Source organism: Pongo pygmaeus, chromosome X, assembly GCF_028885625.2.
Source record: "Pongo pygmaeus isolate AG05252 chromosome X, NHGRI_mPonPyg2-v2.0_pri, whole genome shotgun sequence".
In the NCBI taxonomy this organism is placed as follows: domain Eukaryota; kingdom Metazoa; phylum Chordata; class Mammalia; order Primates; family Hominidae; genus Pongo; species Pongo pygmaeus.
The window spans coordinates 159542579-159563420 of NC_072396.2; the positions used below are offsets into that span (position 1 = coordinate 159542579).

General features: G+C 42.0%; 1 protein-coding gene across 5 annotated transcripts in view; it reads right to left on the minus strand.

Annotated features, from left to right (window-relative positions):
• Positions 1–16036: 16036 nt before the first annotated feature.
• The window catches only part of GAB3 (GRB2 associated binding protein 3), a 75657-nt gene continuing 70851 nt past the window's right edge, over positions 16037–20842 (minus strand). For 3 of the 5 annotated variants that reach the window (XM_054473093.2, XM_063660166.1, XM_054473092.2), the window contains one exon: positions 16037–19164. In XM_054473093.2, coding sequence (XP_054329068.1) covers positions 19048–19164 — 117 coding nt within the window. In that variant the 3' untranslated portion in view covers positions 16037–19047. The remainder of the gene's footprint in view (positions 19165–20842) is intronic. The other 2 variants (XR_010125360.1, XR_008497207.2) reach the window with 2 other exon arrangements.

A 20842-nucleotide genomic window follows, 5' to 3' on the forward strand; every position in this document is an offset into this window, starting at 1 on the left:
ACATGTGCCATGTTGGTTTGCTGCACCCATTAACTACTCATTTACCTCAGGTATTTCTCCTAATGTTATCCCTCCCCCAGCCCCCCAACCCACAACAGGCCCCGGTGTGTGATGTTCCCCATCCTGTGTCCAAGTGTTGTCATTGTTCAATTCCCACCTATGAGTGAGAACATGCGGTGCTTGGTTTTCTATCCTTGTGATAGTTTGCTGAGAATGATGGTTTCCAGCTTCATCCATGTCCCTGCAAAGGACAAGAACTCATCCATTTTTATGGTTGCATAGTATTCCATGGTGTATATGCACCACATTTTCTTAATCCAGTCTATCATTGATGGACATTTGGGTTGGTTCCAAGTCTCTCCTATTGTGAATAGTGCTGCAATAAACATATGTGTGCATGTGTCTTTATAGCAGGATGATTTATAATCCTTTGGGTATATACCCAGTAATGGGATCACTGGGTCAAATGGTATTTCTAGTTCTAGATCCTTGAGGAATCGCCACACTGTCTTCCACAATGGTTGAACTAATTTACACTCCCACCAACAGTGTAAAAGTGTTCCTATTTCTCCACATCCTCTCCAGCATCTGTTGTTTCCTGACACTTTAATGATCGCCATTCTAACTGACATGAGATGGTATCTCATTGTGGTTTTGATTTGCATTTCTCTGATGACCAGTGATGATGAGCATTTTTTCATGTGTCTGTTGGCTTCATAGATGTCTTCTTTTCAGAAATGTCTGTTCATATCCTTTGCTCACTTTTTGATGGGGTTGTTTGTTGTAAATTTGTTTAAGTTGTTTGTAGATTTTGGATATTAGCCCTTTGTCAGATGGGTAGATTGCAAACATTTTCTCCCATTCTGTAGGTTGCCTGTTCACACTGATGGTTGTTTCTTTTGCTGTGCAGAAGCTCTTTAGTTTCATTAGATCCCATTTGTCAATTTTGGCTTTTGTTGCTATTGCTTTTGGTGTTTTAGTCATGAAGTCCTTGCCCATGCCTATCTCCTGAATGGTATTGCCTAGGATTTCTTCTAGAGATTTTTTGGTTTTAGGTCTAACATTTAAGTCTTTAACCCATCTTGAATTAACTTTTGTATAAGGTGTAAGGAAGGGATCCAGTTTCAGCTTTCTACATATGGCTAGCCAGTTTTCCCAGCACCATTTATTAAATAGGGAATCCTTTCCCCATTGCTTGTTTTTGTCAGATTTGTCCAAGATCAGATGGTTGTAGATGTGTGGTGTTATTTCTGAGGCCTCTGTTCTGTTCCATTGATCTACATCTCTGTTTTGGTACCAGTACCATGCTGTTTTGGTTACTGTAGCCTTGTAGTATAGTTTGAAGTCAGGTAGTGTGATGCCTCCAGCTTTGTTCTTTTTGCTTAAGATTGTCTTGGCAATGCAGGCTCTATTTTGGTTCCATAGGAACTTTAAAGTAGTTTTTTCCAATTCTGTGAAGAAAGCCATTGGTAGCTTGATGGGGATGGCATTGAATCTATAAATTACCTTGGGCAGTATGGCCATTTTCACGATATTGATTCTTCCTATCCATAACCATGGAATGTTCTTCCATTTGTTTGTGTCCTCTTTTATTTCATTGAGCAGTGGTTTGTAGTTCTCCTTGGAGAGGTCCTTCACGTCCCTTGTAAGTTGTATTCCTAGGTATTGTATTCTCTTTGTAGCAATTGTGAATGGGGGTTCACTCATGATTTGGCTCTCCGTTTGTCTGCTATTGATGTATAGGAATGCTTGTGATTTTTGCACATTGATTTTGTATCCTGAGACTTTGCTGAAGTTGCTTATCAGCTTAAGGAGATTTTGGATTCAGACAATGGGGTTTTCTAAATATACAGTCATGTCATCTGCAAAAAGGGACAATTTGACTTCCTCTTTTCCTAACTGAATACCCTCTATTTCTTTCTCTTGCCTGACTACCCTGGCAAGAACTTCCAACACTAAGTTTAATAGGAGTGGTAAGAGAGGGCATCCTTGTCTTGTGCCAGTTTTCAAAGGGAATGCTTCCAGTTTTTGCCCATTCAGTATGATATTGGCTGTGGGTTTGTCATAAATAGCTCTTATTATTTCGAGATACGTTCCATCAATACCTAGTTTATTGAGAGTTTTTAGCATGAAGAGCTGTTGAATTTTGTCGAAGGCCTTTTCTTCATCTATTGAAATAATCATGTGGTTTTTGTCGTTGGTTCTGTTTATGTGATGGATTACGTTTATTGATTTGTGTATGTTGAACCAGCCTTGCATCCCAGGAATGAAGCCAACTTGATCGTGGTAGATAAGTTTCTGGATGTGCTGCTGGATTCAGTTTGCCAGTATTTTATTGAGGATTTTCACATTGATGTTCATCAGGGATATTGGTCTAAAATTCTCTTTTTTTGTTGTGTCTCTGCCAGGCTTTGGTATCCGGATGATGCTGGCCTCATAAAATGAGTTAGGGAGGATTCCCTCTTTTTCTATTGATTGGAATAGTTTCAGAAGGAATGGTACTAGCTCCTTTTTGTACCTCTGGTAGAATTCGGCTGTGAATCCGTCTGGTCCTGGACTCTTTTTGGTTAGTAGGCTATTAATTATTGCCTCAATTTCAGAGCCTGTTATTGGTCTATTTAGAGATTCAACTTCTTCCTGGTTTAGTCTTGGGAGGGTGTGTGTGTCCAGGATTTTCTAGTCTATTTGCATAGAGGTGTTTATAGTATCCTCTGATGGTAGTTTGTATTTCTGTGGAATCGGTGGTGATATCCCCTTTATCATTTTTTATTGCATCTATTTGATTCTTTTCTTTTCTTTTTTTTTTTTTTTGAGACGGAGTCTCACTCTGTTGCTCAGGCTGGAGTGTAGTGGCGCAATCTCGGCTCACTGCAAGCTCCACCTCCTGGGTTCACGCCATTCTCCTGCCTCAGCCTCCCGAGTTGCTGTGACTACAGGTGCCTGCCACCACGCCTGGCTATTTATTTTTTTATTTTTTTTAATTTTTAGTAGAGACAGCATTTCACCGTGTTAGCCAGTAAGGTCTCAATCTCCTGACCTCGTGATCTGCCCATCTCAGCCTCCCAAAGTGCTGAGATTACAGGCCTGAGCCACCACGCCTGGTCTATTTGATTCTTTTCCCTTTTCTTCTTTATTCGTCTTGCTAGAAGTCTATCAATTTTGTTGATCTTTTCAAAAATCTAGCTCCTGGATTCATTGATTTTTTGAAGGGTTTTTTGTGTCTCTATCTCCTTCACTTCTGCTCTGATCTTAGTTATTTATTGCCTTCTGCTAGCTTTTGAATTTCTTTGCTCTTGCTTCTCCAGTTCTTTTATTTTATTTTATTTTATTATTATTATTATTATACTTTAGGTTTTATGGTACATGTGCGCAATGTGCAGGTAAGTTACGTATGTATACATGTGCCATGCTGGTGCGCTGCACCCACCAACTCGTCATCTAGCATTAGGTATATCTCCCAGTGCTATCCCTCCCCGCTCCCCCCACCCCACAACAGTCCCCGAAGTGTGATGTTCCCCTTCCTGTGTCCATGTGTTCTCATTGTTCAATTCCCACCTATGAGTGAGAATATGCAGTGTTTAGTTTTTTGTTCTTGCGATAGTTTACTGAGAATGATGATTTCCAATTTCATCCATGTCCCTACAAAGGACATGAACTCATTATATTTTATGGCTGCATAGTATTCCATGGTGTATATGTGCCACATTTTCTTAATCCAGTCTATCATTGTTGGACATTTGGGTTGGTTCCAAGTCTTTGCTATTGTGAATAATGCCGCAATAAACATACGTGTGCATGTGTCTTTATAGCAGCATGATTTATAGTCCTTTGGGTATATACCCAGTAATGGGATGGCTGGGTCGAATGGAATTTCTAGTTCTAGATCCCTGAGGAATTGCCACACTGACTTCCACAAGGGTTGAACTAGTTTACAGTCCCACCAACAGTGTAAAAGTGTTCCTATTTCTCCACATCCTCTCCAGCACCTGTTGTTTCCTGACTTTTTAATGATTGCCCTTCTAACTGGTGTGAGATGGTATCTCATTGTGGTTTTGATTTGCATTTCTCTGATGGCCAGTGATGGAGAGCATTTTTTCATGTGTTTTTTGGCTGCATAAATGTCTTCTTTTGAGAAGTGTCTGTTCATGTCCTTCGCCCACTTTTTGATGGGGTTGTTTGTTTCTTTCTTGTAAATTTGTTGGAGTTCATTGTAGATTCTGGATATTAGCCCTTTGTCAGATGAGTAGGTTGTGAAAATTTTCTCCCATTTTGTAGGTTGCCTGTTCACTCTGATGGTAGTTTCCTTTGCTGTGCAGAAGCTCTTTAGTTTAATTAGATCCCATTTGTCAATTTTGGCTTTTGTTGCCATTGCTTTTGGTGTTTTAGACATGAAGTCCTTGCCCATGCCTATGTCCTGAATGGTAATGCCTAGGTTTTCTTCTAGGGTTTTTATGGTTTTAGGTCTAATGTTTAAGTCTTTAATCCATCTTGAATTAATTTTTGTATAAAGTGTAAGGAAAGGATCCAGTTTCAGCTTTCTACATATGGCTAGCCAGTTTTCCCAGCACCATTTATTAAATAGGGAATCCTTTCCCCATTTCTTGTTTTTGTCAGATTTGTCAAAGATCAGATAGTTGTAGATATGTGGCATTATTTCTGAGGGCTCTGTTCTGTTCCATTGATCTATATCTCTGTTTTGGTACCAGTACCATGCTGTTTTGGTTACTGTAGCCTTGTAGTATAGTTTGAAGTCAGGTAGCATGATGCCTCCAGCTTTGTTCTTTTGGCTTAGGATTGACTTGGCGATGCGGGCTCTTTTTTGGTTCCATATGAACTTTAAAGTAGTTTGTTCCAATTCTGTGAAGAAAGTCATTGGTAGCTTGATGGGGATGGCATTGAATCTGTAAATTACCTTGGGAAGGATGGCCATTTTCATGATGTTGATTCTTCCTACCCATGAGCATGGAATGTTCTTCCATTTGTTTGTATCCTCTTTTATTTCCTTGAGCAGTGGTTTGTAGTTCTCCTTGAAGAGGTCCTTCACATCCCTTGTAGGTTGGATTCCTAGGTATTTTATTCTCTTTGAAGCAATTGTGAATGGGAGTTCACTCATGATTTGGCTCTCTGTTTGTCTGTTATTGATGTATAAGAATGCTTGTGATTTTTGTACATTGATTTTGTATCCTGAGACTTTGCTGAAGTTGCTTATCAGCTTAAGGAGATTTTGGGCTGAGACAATGGGGTTTTCTAGATATACAATCATGTCATCTGCAAACAGGGACAATTTGACTTCCTCTTTTCCTAATTGAATACCCTTTATTTCCTTCTCCTGCCTAATTGCCCTGGCCAGAACTTCCAACACTATGTTGAATAGAAGTGGTGAGAGAGAGCATCCCTGTCTTGTGCCAGTTTTCAAAGGGAATGCTTCCAGTTTTTGTCCATTCAGTATGATATTGGCTGTGGGTTTGTCATAAATAGCTCTTATTATTTTGAGATACGTCCCATCAATACCTAATTTATTGAGAGTTTTTAGCATGAAGGGTTGTTGAATTTTGTCAAAGGCCTTTTCTGCATCTCTTGAGATAATCATGTGGTTTTTGTCTTTGGTTCTGTTTATATGCTGGATTACATTTATTGATTTGTGTATATTGAACCAGCCTTGCATCCCAGGGATGAAGCCCACTTGATCATGGTGGATAAGCTTTTTGATGTGCTGCTAGATTCTGTTTGCCAGTATTTTATTGAGGATTTTTGCATCAACGTTCATCAAGGATATTGGTCTAAAATTCTCTTTATTTGTTGTGGCTCTGCCAGGCTTTGGTATCAGGATGATGCTGGCCTCATAAAATGAGTTAGGGAGGATTCCCTCTTTTTCTATTGATTGGAATAGTTTCAGAAGGAATGGTACCAGCTCCTCCTTGTACCTGTGGTAGAATTCAGCTGTGAACGCATCTGGTCCTGGACTTTTTTTGGTTGGTAAGCTATTGATTATTGCCACAATTTCAGCTCCTGTTATTGGTCTATTCAGAGATTCAACTTCTTCCTGGTTTAGTCTTGGGAGGGTGTATGTGTCGAGGAATTTATCCATTTCTTCTAGATTTTCTAGTTTATTTGTGTAGAGGTGTTTGTAATATTCTCTGATGGTAGTTTGTATTTCTGTGGGATCGGTGGTGGTATCCCCTTTATCATTTTTTATTGCATCTATTTGATTCTTCTCTCTTTTTTTCTTTATTAATCTTGCTAGCGGTCTATCAATTTTGTTGATCCTTTCAAAAAACCAGCTCCTGGATTCATTAATTTTTTGAAGGGTTTTTTGTGTCTCTATTTCCTTCAGTTCTGCTCTGATTTTAGTTATTTCTTGCCTTCTGCTAGGTTTTGCATGTGTTTGCTCTTGCTTTTCTAGTTCTTTTAATTGTGATGTTAGGGTGTCAATTTTGGATCTTTCCTGCTTTCTCTTGTGGGCATTTAGTGCTATAAATTTCCCTCTACACACTGCTTTGAATGCATCCCAGAGATTCTGGTATGTTGTGTCTTGGTTCTCGTTGGTTTCAAAGAACATCTTTATTTCTGCCTTCATTTCGTTATGTACCCAGTAGTCATTCAGGAGCAGGTTGTTCAGTTTCCATGTAGTTGAGCGGTTTTGAGTGAGATTCTTAATCCTGAGTTCTAGCTTGATTGCACTGTGATCTGAGAGATAGTTTGTTATAATTTCTGTTCTTTTACATTTATTGAGGAGAGCTTTACTTCCAAGTATGTGGTCAATTTTGGAATAGGTGTGGTGTGGTGCTGAAAAATATGTATATTCTGTTGATTTGGGGTGGAGAGTTCTGTAGATGTCTATTAGGTCTGCTTGGTGCAGAGCTGAGTTCAATTCCTGGGTATCCTTGTTGACTTTCTGTCTCGTTGATCTGTCTAATGTTGACAGTGGGGTGTTAAAATCTCCCATTATTAATGTGTGGGAGTCTAAGTCTCTTTGTAGGTCACTCAGGACTTGCTTTATGAATCTGGGTGCTCCTGTATTGGGTGCATATATATTTAGGATAGTTAGCTCTTCTTGTTGAATTAATCCCTTTACCATTATGTAATGGCCTTCTTTGTCTCTTTTGATCTTTGTTGGTTTAAAGTCTGTTTTATCAGAGACTAGGATTGCAACCCCTGCCTTTTTTTGTTTTCCATTTGCTTGGTAGATCTTCCTCCATCCTTTTATTTTGAGCCTATGTGTGTCTCTGCACGTGAGATGGGTTTCCTGAATACAGCACACTGATGGGTCTTGAGTCTTTATCCAATTTGCCAGTCTGTGTCTTTTAATTGGAGCATTTAGTCCATTTACATTTAAAGTTAATATTGTTATGTGTGAATTTGATCCTGTCATTATGATGTTAGCTGGTTATTTTGCTCGTTAGTTGATGCAGTCTCTTCCTAGTCTCGATGGTCTTTACATTTTGGCATGATTTTGCAGTGGCTGGTACCGGTTGTGCCTTTCCATGTTTAGCGCTTCCTTCAGGAGCTCTTTTAGGGCAGGCCTGGTGGTGACAAAATCTCTCAGCATTTGCTTGTCTGTAAAGTATTTTATTTCTCCTTCACTTATGAAGCTTAGTTTGGCTGGATACGAAATTCTGGGTTGAAAATTCTTTTCTTTAAGAATGTTGAATATTGGCCCCCACTCTCTTCTGGCTTGTAGGGTTTCTGCCGAGAGATCCGCTGTTAGTCTGATGAGCTTCCCTTTGATGGTAACCCGACCTTTCTCTCTGGCTGCCCTTAACATTTTTTCCTTCATTTCAACTTTGGTGAATCTGACAATTATGTGTCTTGGAGTTGCTCTTCTCGAGGAATATCTTTGTGGTGTTCTCCGTATTTACTGAATCTGAATGTTGGCCTGCCTTGCTAGATTGGGGAAGTTCTCCTGGATAATATCCTGCAGAGTGTTTTCCAACTTGTTTCCATTCTCTCCGTCACTTTCAGGTACACCAATCAGACGTAGATTTGGTCTTTTCACATAGTCCCACATTTCTTGGAGGCTTTGCTCATTTCTTTTTATTCTTTTTTCTCTAAACTTCCCTTCTCGCTTCATTTCATTCATTTCATCTTCCAGGGCTGACACCCTTTCTTCCATTTGATCGCATCGGCTCCTGAGGCTTCTGCATTCTTCATGTAGTTCTCGTGCCTTGGTTTTCAGCTCCATCAGCTCCTTTAAGCACTTCTCTGTATTGGTTATTCTAGTTATACATTCTTCTAAATTTTTTTCAAAGTTTTCAACTTCTTTGCCTTTGGTTTGAATATCCTCTCGTAGCTCGGAGTAATTTGATCATCTGAAGCCTTCTTCTCTCAGCTCGTCAAAGTCATTCTCCGTCCAGCTTTGTTCCGTTGCTGGTGAGGAACTGCGTTCCTTTGGAGGAGGAGAGGTACTCTGCTTTTTAGAGTTTCCAGTTTTTCTGCTCTGTTTTTTCCCCATCTTTGTGGTTTTATCTACTTTTGGTCTTTGATGATGGTGATGTACAGATGGGTTTTTGGTGTGGATGTCCTTTCTGTTAGTTTTCCTTCTAACAGACAGGACCTTCAGCTGCAGGTCTGTTGGAGTACCTGGCCGGCCATGTGAGGTGTCAGTCTGCCCCTGCTGGGGGTTCCCTCCCAGTTAGGCTGCTTGGGGGTCAGGGGTCAGGGACCCACTTGAAGAGGCAGTCTGCCCGTTCTCAGATCTCCAGCTGCGTGCTGGGAGAACCACTGCTCTCCTCAAAGCTGTCAGACAGGGACATTTAAGTCTGCAGAGGTTACTGCTGTCTTTTTGTTTGTCTGTGCCCTGCCCCCAGAGGTGGAGCCTACAGAGGCAGAAAGGCCTCCTTGAGCTGTGGTGGGCTCCACCCAGTTGAAGCTTCCCAGCTGCTTTGTTTACCTAAGTGAGCCTGGGCAATGGCGGGCGCCCATCCCCCAGCCTCACTGCCGACTTGCTGTTTGATCTCAGACTGCTGTGCTAGCAATCAGCGAGACTCCGTGGGCGTAGGACCCTCTGAGCCAGGTACGGGCTATAATCTCCTGGGGCACCGTTTCCTAAGCCTGTCGGAAAAGCACAGTATTCGGGTGGGAGTGGCCCGATTTTCCAGGTGCCGTCTGTCACCCCTGGAAAGGGAACTCCCTGAACCCTTGAGCTTCCCGAGTGAGGCAATGCCTTGCCCCTGCTTCGGCTGGCGCACGGTGCACTCACCCACTGACCTGCGCCCACTGTCTGGCACTCCCTAGTGAGATGAACACAGTACCTCAGATGGAAATGCAGAAATTACCCGTCTTCTGCATCACTCACGCTGGGAGCTGTAGACTGGAGCTGTTCCTATTCGGCCATCTTGGCTCCTCCCTCCCAGTTCTTTTAATTTTGATGTTAGGGTGTTGATTTGAGATCTTTCCTGCTTTCCCTTGGTGGCTTTTAGTGCTATAAATTTCCCTCTACTCACTGCTTTAAATGTGTCCCAGAGATTCTGGTACATTGTGTCTTTGTTCTCATTGGTTTCAAAGAACATCTTTATTTCAGCCTTCATTTTGTTATTTACCCAGTAGTCATTTAGAAGCAGTTTGTTCAGTTTCCATGTAGTTTTGTGGTTTTTAATGAGTTTCTTAATCCTGAGTTCTAATTTATTGCATTGTGGTCTGAGAGACAGTTTGTTATGATTTCTGTTCTTTTACATTTGCTGAGGAGTGCTTTACTTCCAATTATGTGGTCAATTTTAGAATAAGTGCGATGTGGTGCTGAGAAGAATGTATATTCTGTTGATTTGGAGTGGAGAGTTACATAGATGTGTGTTAGGTCCTCTTGGTGCAAAGCTGAGTTCAAGTCCTGGATATCTTTGTTAACCTTCTTTCTTATCTGTCTAATATTGACAGTGGGGTGTTAAAGTCTCCCATTATTATTGTGTGGGAGTCTAAGTCTCTTTGTAGGTCTCTAAGGACTTGTTTTATGAATCTGGGTGTTCCTGTATTGGGTGCATATATATTTAGGATAGTTAGCTCTTTTTGTTAAATTGATCTCTTTACCATTATGTAATGGCCTTCTTTGTCTCTTTTGATCTTTGTTGGTTTAAAGTCTGTTTTATCAGTGACTAGGATTGCAACCCGTTTTTTTTTTTTGCTTTCCATTTGCTTGGTAGAACTTCCTCCATCCCTTTATTTTGTGTCTATGTGTGTCTCTGCATGTGAGATGGGTCTCCTGAATACAGCACACTGATGGGTCTTGACTCTTTATCCAATGTGCCAGTCTGTGTCTTTTAATTGGGTCATTTAGCCCATTTACATTTAAGGTTAATATTGTTATGTGTGAATTTGATCCTGTCATTATGATGTTAGCTGGTTATTTTGCCCGTTAATTGATGCAGTTTCTTCATAGCATCAATGGTCTTTACAATTCGGCATGTTTTTGCAGTGGCTGGTTCCAGTTGTTCCTTATCATGTTTACAGCTTCCTTCAGGAGCTCTTGTAGGGCACACCTGGTGGTGACAAAATCTCTCAGCATTTGCTTGTCTGTGAAGGATTTTATTTCTCCTTCACTTATGAAGCTTAGTTTGGCTGGATATGATATTCTGGGTTGAAAATTCTTTTCTTTAAGAATGTTGAATATTGGCCCCCTCTCTTCTGGCTTGTAAGGTTTCTGCTGAGAGATCCGCTGTTAGTCTGATGAGCTTCCTTTTGTGGGTAACCCGACCTTTCTCTGTGGCTGCCCTTAACATTTTTTCCTTCATTTCAACCTTGGTAAATCTGACAATTTGTGTCTTGGAGTTTCTTTTCTCGAGGAGTATCTTTGTGGTGTTCTCTGTATTTCCTGAATTTGAATGTTGGCCTGCCTTGCTAGGTTGGGGAAGTTCTCCTGGATAATATCCTGAAGAGTGTTTTCCAACTTGGTTCCATTCTCCCCGTCACTTTCTGGTACACCAATCAAGCCTAGAGTTGGTCTTTTCACATAGTCACATATTTCTTGGAGGTTTTGTTCTTTTCTTTTTACTTTTTTTTCTCTAAACTTGTCTTCTTGCTTTATTTCATTAATTTGATCTTCAATCATTGATATCCTTTCTTCCACTTGATGGAATCAGCTATTGAAACTTGTGCATGCATCACGAAGTTTTCGTGCCATGGTTTTCAGTTCCATCAGGTCATTTAAGGTCTTCTCTACACTATTTATTCTAGTTAGCCATTCATGTAACCTTTTTTTCAAGGTTTTTAGCTTCCTTGCAATGGGTTAGAACATGCTCCTTTAGCTCAGAGAAGTTTGTTATTACTGACCTTCTGAAGCCTACTTCCGTCAACTCATCAAAGTCATTCTCCATGCAGCTTTGTTCCATTGCTGGCGAGGAGCTGCGATGCTTTGGAGGAGAAGAGGCACTCTCGTTTTTAGAATTTTTAGCCTTTCTGCTCTGGTTTCTCCCCACCTTTGTGGTTTTATCTGCATTTGGTCTTTGATGTTGGTGACCTACAGATGGAGTTTTGGTGTAGATGTCCTTTTTGTTGGTGTTGATGCAATTCCTTTCTGTTTGTTAGTTTTCCCTCTAACAGTCAAGTCCCTCAGCTGCTGGTCTGTTGGAGTTTGCTGGGGGTCCACTCTGTACCCTGTTTGCCTGGGTATCACCAGTGGAGGCTGCAGAACAGCAAATATTGCTGCCTGATCCTTCCTCTGGAAGCTTCATCCCAGAGGGGCACCCATCTGTATGAGGTGTCTGTCAGTCCCTACTGGGAGGTGTCTTCCAGTTAGGCTACACAGGGTTCAGGGACCCACTTGAGGAGGTAGTCTGTCAGTTCTCAGAGCTCAAATGCTGTGCTGGGAGAACCACTGCTCTCTTCAGAGCTGTCAGACAGAGACGTTTAAGTCTGCAGGTTTCTGCTGCCTTTTGTTCAGCTATGCCCTGCCCACAGAGGTGGAGTCTACAGAGGCAGTAGGACTTGCTGAGCTGTGGTGGGCTCCGCCCAGTTCGAACTTCCTGGCCACTTTGTTTACCTACTCAAGCCTCAGCAATGGTGGATGCCCCTCCCCCCACCAGGCTGCTGCCTCACAGGCTGATCTCAGACTGCTGCGCTAGCAGTGAGCAAGGCTCTGTGGGCATGGGACCCACCGAGCCAGGTATGGGAGAGAATCTCCTGGTCTGCTGGTTGCTAAGACCATGGGAAAAGTGCAGTATTTGGGCAGTAGTGTCCCGTTTTTCCAGGTCCAGTCTGTCACGGCTTCCCTTGTCTAGGAAAGGGAAATCCCCTGACCCATTGCACCTCCCGGGTAAGGTGATGCCCTGCCCTGCTTTGGCTCACCCTCTGTGGACTGCACCCACTGTCCAACCAGTCCCAATGAGATGAACGAGGTGCCTCAGTTGGAAATGCTGAAATCACCCTTCTTCTGCATCGATCACACTGGGAGCTGCAGACCAGAGCTCTTCCTGTTAGGCCATCTTGGAATGGACCCCCATTGTCATTATTCTTAATAGTTTTGTCTTTTAACCTTCATACTAAAGATGTAAGCAAAGTATACACCATCATTACTGTAATATTGTAAATTGAACTGTGTACTCACTTTTATCAGTGAGTTTTATAAGTTCAGATGTTATCATATTCATTAGCATCCTTTTCTTTCAGCTTGAAGAACTCCCTTTAGCATTTCTTGTAAGATAGGTCTATTGATTATGAATTTTCTCTGCTTTTGTTTTTCTGAGAAAGTCTCTATTGTCTTGATTTTCTGGGTATAGTGTTCTTAGTAGGTAGTTCTTTTCTTCCTTCAGCACATTGAATATACTATCTCACTTCCTCTTGGCCTGTAAGGTTTCTACTGAAAAGTCAGCTACTAGACATATTGGAATTCCCTTATGTGTTATTTGCTTCCTTCCTCTTGTTGCTTTCAGAATTCTCTTTTTGTTTTTGTTATTCGGCAATTTAATTCTAATATGTCATGGGGTAGTCTTATTTGATTCCATCTGAGTGGTGTCCTTTGACCTTCCAGTACCTGAATATTTATATTTTTCTCCAGTTTGGGAAATTTTCTGCTATTATTTCTTTAAATAAGCTTTCTACCTAGTTGTTTTTCTCAGTCCTGCTTGAACTCTGATGACCCAAACACTTGCCCTTTTGATGCTATCTCATAAATCCCTCAAGCTTTTTTCATTCCTTTTTATGATCCTTTTTTTTTTGCTCCTTTGATTGGATAATTTCAAATGTCCTGTCATTGAGCTCACTGCTTCTTCTTCTTCTTCTTGGTCTATTCTGATGTTGAGGCATTCTATTGATGTTTTAGGGTTCAATTATTGTATTCTACAATTTTTTTTGAGACAGAGTATCTCTCTATCAACCAGGCTGGAGTGCAGTAGTGGAATCTTGGTCACTGCAACCTCCACCTCCTAGGCTCAAGCAATTCTCCCACCTCAGCCTCCCAAGTAGCTGGGACCACAGTCTTGAGACACCACACCAGCCTATTTTTTGCAATTTTTGTAGAGACAGGGTTTCACCATGTAGCTCAGGCTGATTTCAAACTGTTGAGCTCAATTGATCCACCTGTTTTGGCATCTCAAAGTGCTGGGATTACAGACGTGAGCCACCAAGCTCCACAAGTGATTGTATTCTTCATCTTTAGGATTTCTATTTGATTTGTTGTTGTCGTTGTTGTTGTTTGTTTCCATTTCTTTGTCAAATTTCTCATTTTGTTCATGAATAATTTTTTATTTTATTTAATTATCTATTTGTATTTTTGTAGTTCTCTGAACTTCTTTAAGAGGGTTATTCTGAATTATTTGTCATTTATTTCATAGATCTCCTTCTCTAATGGGTCCATTACTGAAGCTTTATTAGTTTCTTCTCGTCTGTTGTATTTTTCAGATTTTTTCATAATCTTTGTGTTTTTACATTGATGCCTGTGCATTTGAGGACCCAGCCACCTCTTTAATTCTTTGCAGGTATTCTTTGGTGGTAATAGACCTTTAGTATTTAGTCTAACCTGAGATTCTGAATGGGCCAGCTGGTTACAACCATATACAAGCAGTCTTTGGTGTCATGTTCTTGAGTTGCTTCCTGCGCCCTGAGGTTGAATGGTAGTGCTGCCTCTGCGCCATGGTCCAGTGAGACCACTGGCTGGAGTCCACTGTCAGGTGGGGCTGCTGGCTGGGCTCTGCAATCAACTCTGGTTAGGCAGGGTTGCAGTTGTCTTCCCAGGCCACGTGGTACTACTGTTTGGAATCTGTATTGTATTTCCGAAAGTGTGATGCCATTGGCTAGTTTCTCCAGCATGGTGCCTCCATTGGCTAGAATGCAGAGCAACCACGAAATCTGTTCCCTTGTCACTGTAAGCTCCACCCCTATCCTCCATCTCCAACTTACCCCAGGTGTCCAGCCCTGCTGGCACTCCCAATGTTCCCTGAAGTATGTGACAAGACTGAGCCCCCTGAAAGGGGTTCAGAATGGTGGGGAAGACAAATGTCAGCCTCCAACTCACTGCTCCCACAGTAGAAACTATGAGCTCAGAAAAATTCTGTGTGCGGTAGTGTGCCAGCCTGGAGGAAGGGCAGCAGGGTCAGAAAAGAATTGTTCCTCTTATCATCTGATTGTGGGCTTTCTAGATTCGGTAGTTCAAAGGGGTGTCTCACATTCACTTCTGAGTTCTGTGGTGCTCACAATGGTAGTCTTGCCTTTTGATAGTTACTGGTTGGATTTCTGTTTGGGAGAGTAAAGCTGGAGAACTCCTATTCTTCTACATGGCTGAGATCATTCCTATATTTAGACTATAATTTATTCTTATTTCTTGTTTTCTTTTCATTTTTTTTAAAGACAGGGGCTTATTCTAATACCCAGGCTAGAGTGCAGTGGCATGATCATAGCTCACTGTATTCTCAAACTCCTGGGCTCAAGTTATCCTCCTGCCTCATCCTCCCAAGTAGCTAGGATTACAGGTGTGTGCCACCATGCCAGGCTAATTTGTTGTATTTTTATTTTTGTAGAGACAGGGTCTCACTATGTTTCCCAGGCTGGTCTCAAACTCCTGGCCTGAAGCAATTCTTCTACCTCAGCCTCCCAAAGCACTGGGATTACAGGCATGAGCTACTGTGCACAGTCTAATTTGCTTTTCTATATCTGATTTTCTAAAATATTGTTCTATCAGTTACTAAAAGAGGAGTGTGAAAATATTCATCTCTGTGGGTTTACGTATTCCTCCTTTTTTTCTATGAGTTTAACTTCATGTATTTTGAAGCTCTGTTATATTCAGTGCACATATATTTATTGTGTCTTCTTCATGAATTGAACCCTTTATCATTAATAAATGTCCTCCGTCCCATTTTATTCTGTGTATTCCATGGGTGATGAGAAAGGCATCCTGATGTGGCTGGTGGGGAACTCGGTTAAGGAGTCTCTCAGTTGGCCTTATGGGCCAACCTGCTGTTTTGTGGGTCGGAGACTTGGTCTAGAGTGTGTGTGTAGGGAAAAAGTGTTCATGATTGGCCTCATACTTCACCAGTGGTGAGGGATTTAATGTGGCTTTTTGTCCTTTCTCTAGGCCCCAGGATTCCCCAGGCCTGTTCTCTCTATGCCTTTGGCCTGTTTCCCCCAAACATGAGCCTGCCCCCTCCCTACTTTGTTTGTCCCTTCCTTGTTTCATGGCCTCGAGATGCCACTGACCCAGCACCCAGGGCATCTAGGAGACTCAGCTATGAAGAAAAGGGAGGTGGTGGCAAAAGAGACGCCTGCTGGGGACAGGCAGGCGTAGGGCAGTTGCCTTCTCATGCAAGTAATCACGAAGGTCATGTTATACATGGTGTCAGGGAGAGCAGTTGATTTTACTGTCAATTATCAAAGCAAGTTTCCAACGAAGAAATAAAGAAAATGACAAGATATGGTTTGGCTGAGCCGAAGCAGTACTGATTACAGACACCTGCTCAACTGTTTGCAGTGAAATAACATGCACGTGAGTCAGGTTAAGTTTGTTGTACTTCAACGTAAAAGTGGTTATGAAGTCCATTTTCAAATATTCCGCTTTCAAAACATGTTCCTTATTTATATTGGATGTCATCAGTTAAATAAAAAAGAACTTAAGTCACGATTTCTCCTTATAAGACTTTTATTAATGCCAGAAATGAAACAGCAAAAACAAAATGAATTTGAAAAATCAGTGTGATTGTGGCTGCAGAGATGGTATGAACAGGGACTGAGGAAAAAGCCAGGTCTGAGGAGAGCCTTCAGTTTCAACTCGGAACTTTTAAAGGTCATGATTCAGCTGATCCTGTGAAGTGGACTGTACAGTGGGTAGGTCGCTTCGTGCCTTTATAGCCAGGCTGTGTGCTGGACATCAAGGCTCTTCCCTCCCCAAGGAAAGCTTAACTCCCAGTGCTCCTGGGTTTGTCACCTTCTGGACTTGCAGGCTTGAGACCCTTGGGTCCCCCGTCCTGCAATGGATGACCCCTGACTGGGAGGAATTTTCTAACGAGATGAGACAGAAGAAAATGAAACAAAAAGGAACTACAGAAAACAATGTGGGGTTAATTGCTGCATTGCCCTGTTGTGCTGATTCCCACATCTTGCAGGTCTCTGGGATCATTTCTGTAACAAACATCAGGACCTTGGTCAGAAACATAGCTCTCTCTCACACATGCACACATCGATCATCTCCACCAAAACCAATATTTTGACTTATGGTGGCTTTGCTGCTGTCAGCTCAAAAACGACCTATACTTTGTTTCCTTGAATCGTTATGCTTTTGCATAGCCATCCTCTAGCAGTTTTATCAAAGCAGGACATAATTGCATACACTCTGGAAATGAGGGGTGAGTCACCTTTTTCAAAATTAAATTTTTAAAATTCTGACCCCTATCGCCTTACATACCTTTAATGTAGAGAGTCCCTATTCAGAGCATTCCATTTTTAAGTAATCACATCCAAAGAGGTCACACTACCCATGTGTGTATTTCTTCATGCTATAAATACGTTTCTGGAAATGTTTTGTAGAAACAGATTTCTTTTCTTTTTTCAGTGGGTCAATTGAGTGACATTTCACTACTGACATAATTTCAGCTATTCTTTTCTATCTCCAATCTGGTGTGGTTCTTGACACTTGGGCCTACAATTTTTTTCTGCACCAGTCTTTGTCAGATAACCACTGATCCTAACACAAGTACTCCACATGAGGGAACCACCCTCCATGGGAACTGGCAATTTGAAGCCCTGGTTTCTTGCCTGAGACTCTTTGCAAGTCACATGGGGAAGAAGGTAGCTCCTCACAGGCTCTGGCTGTGTGTGGTGATGCAGAGCTGGCTGTGGGGCTTAGGGAGTGGGGAGCCCTCTCCTTGCTCTGTCCAGGCTCACTAAGGACCCTGAACTCAGTTAAAATACTTAGAAATTTTCCCCCACTTTGTCCAAGGAAGAAAATAATGTCACCAGAACCTGCTTCTTTGAAAATCAAAATGGCTTCTTTGAAAATCAAAATGACTTCTTGTATGGTCTGAAAAAAGAAGACTTTGGCATTTACTTACCTGTGGGGTGACTGGAAACCCTGAAATCCTGTAGCAAAGTCTACAACTGCCCCAACTGCACTATCATGGGCCTGACTGCCAATTTGATCTATCCTCATAAAGAAGACACAATCTCAGTCAGAATACAGGACCAGTATCTGCTTAGTTTCCAGCTGTAGGTGCTCAGAAGGATCAAGAACGGACATTAAATAACACTTCATGCCCAACTGACACCTTCATTCTGGGTCTCCTGGACCCCAGGACCTGTAAAGGAAGGGGTGACATGATGCCCTCATTATAAAGTGGGAGTGTTTGTACTTTCAGTACCTAGTCACTTCTCAAGCAGAAGGGAGCAATTGGCTGGGAAACCTAAGAATGGAATTCATAGGTTTTTTCCTGGTCATTTTTCTCTATCACTCCAAAGCTTGGGCCCATCATAGGATAACCAGGGACAACCTATGCTTTCCCCAAGGTGGTAAAAATTCCTCTGCTAGCATTAATCAGCTCACAGGGAAACACACCGTATAGGTGACCATGAGAATGGCCTTCAGACTGACCATCAGTAGGTATTTCTAATTGTAACTACTGATGAGAGAGTTCCAGTTGAACATCGCAGAAAGAAACCCTCACTTGACATGCACACCTTTCAAGTGTCAAAACACCTGTTCAGATCCCTATTGAAAGGGAGACAGGATGATTACTCATTTTGTGTCTGCAGGTGTTTCCCACATGTCTCCAAGGCTCACCCAATTAATCCATTTTGTCAAAATCCTCAGAGGAAGTATGAGGTAGAGGAATGAGCTTGCAATTGGCAGCCTGGACAACTCTATTCTCTAAGCCGGACTCTGGGTCTTGGCTTTGTGAGTAATCTTGGGCAAAGCGTTCCCTCCTCTAGTTCTCAGTGTTCTTTTCTTCAAAGTGGCATCAACAGTCTCTTCCAGGCCTATCTTCCAAGGTCTTTCGGAGAAGATATGAGACGATGCATGGGAAAAGGCCAAGAGCGGCAGAATACCTGGCTACAGGTAGCTGCTTAATTGCAATATCCTTAGAGCCACCGGTGTCATCTGATATACTTATCTCAGAGCCTGAGATCCATTGCCCCTCTCACTTGTCTTTCTTTGGGTATTGAAATAACTAGTCTGCTGAAGTCTGTGGAGTAAGATTCTGCCACCATTGCTGGGCTTGATCTCCTCAACTGTCTTCAGAGGCTGGAACAAGATGGTCTCCGGAGGCCCCTTTGCTAGGATAATTTATCATTCTCATTGAAGCACAGGAGAGAGGTCAGAATTTCAGGTATTGGAGTCAAATGATAAAATCCTGTTGGTGGCAACACTCACTCCAATATTTGCTCCAATAGGACAGAGGGGAGGCTAGATTCTCTCAGCGCCCCCTCTGGAAGGCAACTGCTTCCTTCTTTTCTTCCTTCAATGTATAAACAGGTCTTCTTTCCTAAAGGTTCTGGCCAAGACCTTGAAAACTACACATTCTCTCTTGGTTTTGACCTGTGTTGACCATCAGTGTGTTTTTAGTGGACAAAAAAAAAAAGAAAAAACTCAAACTGAGCCCTAAGCTTCCCTGTTTCACACATGGCGCAAGCCCGCACCTCTCATACTTTGGATTGCCTTTCATCCGTCCACTCCTGTTTTGTGCTCTGGAGAGCCTGTGTCTTCTGCTCATCCACTTGGACATAGTCTACTCTTTGTTCTTCTGAAAGGAGAAGTTTCTGAAGGAGGAGAACAAAAAGGTTTTCATTACATCTAACTTAAAATGTCAGGAAAATGTTTACCCTTTTGTATTAAATTACATTGTTAAATATTTGTTGCCCTTTCCTCTGTGTGGAAGCTTTATACTTTGTATGTGTGCTTGTGCTTCCCTCAGCTTTGCTCTAGCCACTTGACTTGCTTTGACCAATATAATGTAAGTGGAAGTGACATGGCCTGGCACGGTGGCACGTGCCTGTAATCCTGGCACTTTGAGAGGCTGGGATGTGGTTTGGCTGTGCCCCTACTCAAATCTCATCTTGAATTGTAGTTCCCATAATCCCCATGTGCCCTGGGAAGGACCTGGTGGGAGGTAATTGAATCATGGGGATAGTTACCCTCATGCTGTTCTCATGATAGTAAGTTCTCAAGAGATCTGATGGTTTTATAAGGGGCTTTCCCCACTTCACTCTGCACTTCTCTTTCCTGCCGCCATGTGAAAAAGGATGTGTTTGCTTCCCCTTCCACCATGATTGTAAGTTTCTTGAGGCTTCCCCAGCCATGCTGAACTGTGAGTCAATTAAACCTCTTTCCTTTATAAATTACCCAGTCTCAGGTATTTCTTCATAGCAGTGTGAGAATGGACTAATACAGAGGCCAAGGCAGGAGGATCACTTGAGCCCAGGAGATCAAGATCATTTTTTATTAAAAAATAAAAAACAGCTGTGGGTGATGGTGTGCAACTGTAGTACCAGCTACTTGGGAGGCTGAGATGGGAGGATAACTTGAGCCCAGGAGATCGAGGCTGCAGTGAGCTATGACCATGCCACTGCACTCCAGCCTGAGTGACAGAGTGAGATCTTGTCTCAAGGAAACAAAACAATAATAACAAAAAGGAAGTGACATGTTCCAATCCTAAGGAGAAAGAGGTATTCTGTGATTCTGCAATCTCTCTTTTTCCTCTGCCAGGAGGCCAGCACACCTCAGATGGGGGCTGCTTCTCTTGCCTCGGCCCTGGACTGGAGATGACCTGGAACACAAAGGCTCTGGCCTGCAATAAAAGAGCCTTTGTGTTGAAAGCAGATGAGATTTGGGGGTTGTTTTGAGTGCATAGTCTACCAAAACTGACTAATGCTCCTTTTATACTTATTGCTCCCATCCTTCTTACCAGCTTTTCTCCAATCTCATATCAGGTTTTTGGAACGATATTAAAAGCAGAAAACAAGTAGGAGTTACCTCAGCAAAAGAGCAGGAAAGTCCTCCATTGTTTCCCATGCACTCATTCTTTACGCTGTACAGTGGGTGATACTAGTTCACAGATATGATAACTTACATGTATTAACTCAATTAATCCTCACAACAGCCCTTGACATAAATGTTGTCATTTCTGATTCCCATTTTTCAGATGAGAATTCTACCCAAAGGGGTAGCTGCCCAACTTAGCATTCAAGGCCCCTTACTGAGGGGTTCCACTTCCAACTTACAGTTCTTTCCACTGCTCCCTCAAGTCTAACCAAACTAGGCTATCACTTGACAGGATGTTCCTACACCTGGAGGGTCCTCTACTCCACCCTCATTTCTGCCTGAGATATTTTTCCATAAGCTTTTTGGTCCAAATTTTGAAGTGTGAATATCACATCTATTTATACATATACACACAAAGAACACACCCTAGAAGGAAATACACCAAGATTTAATTCT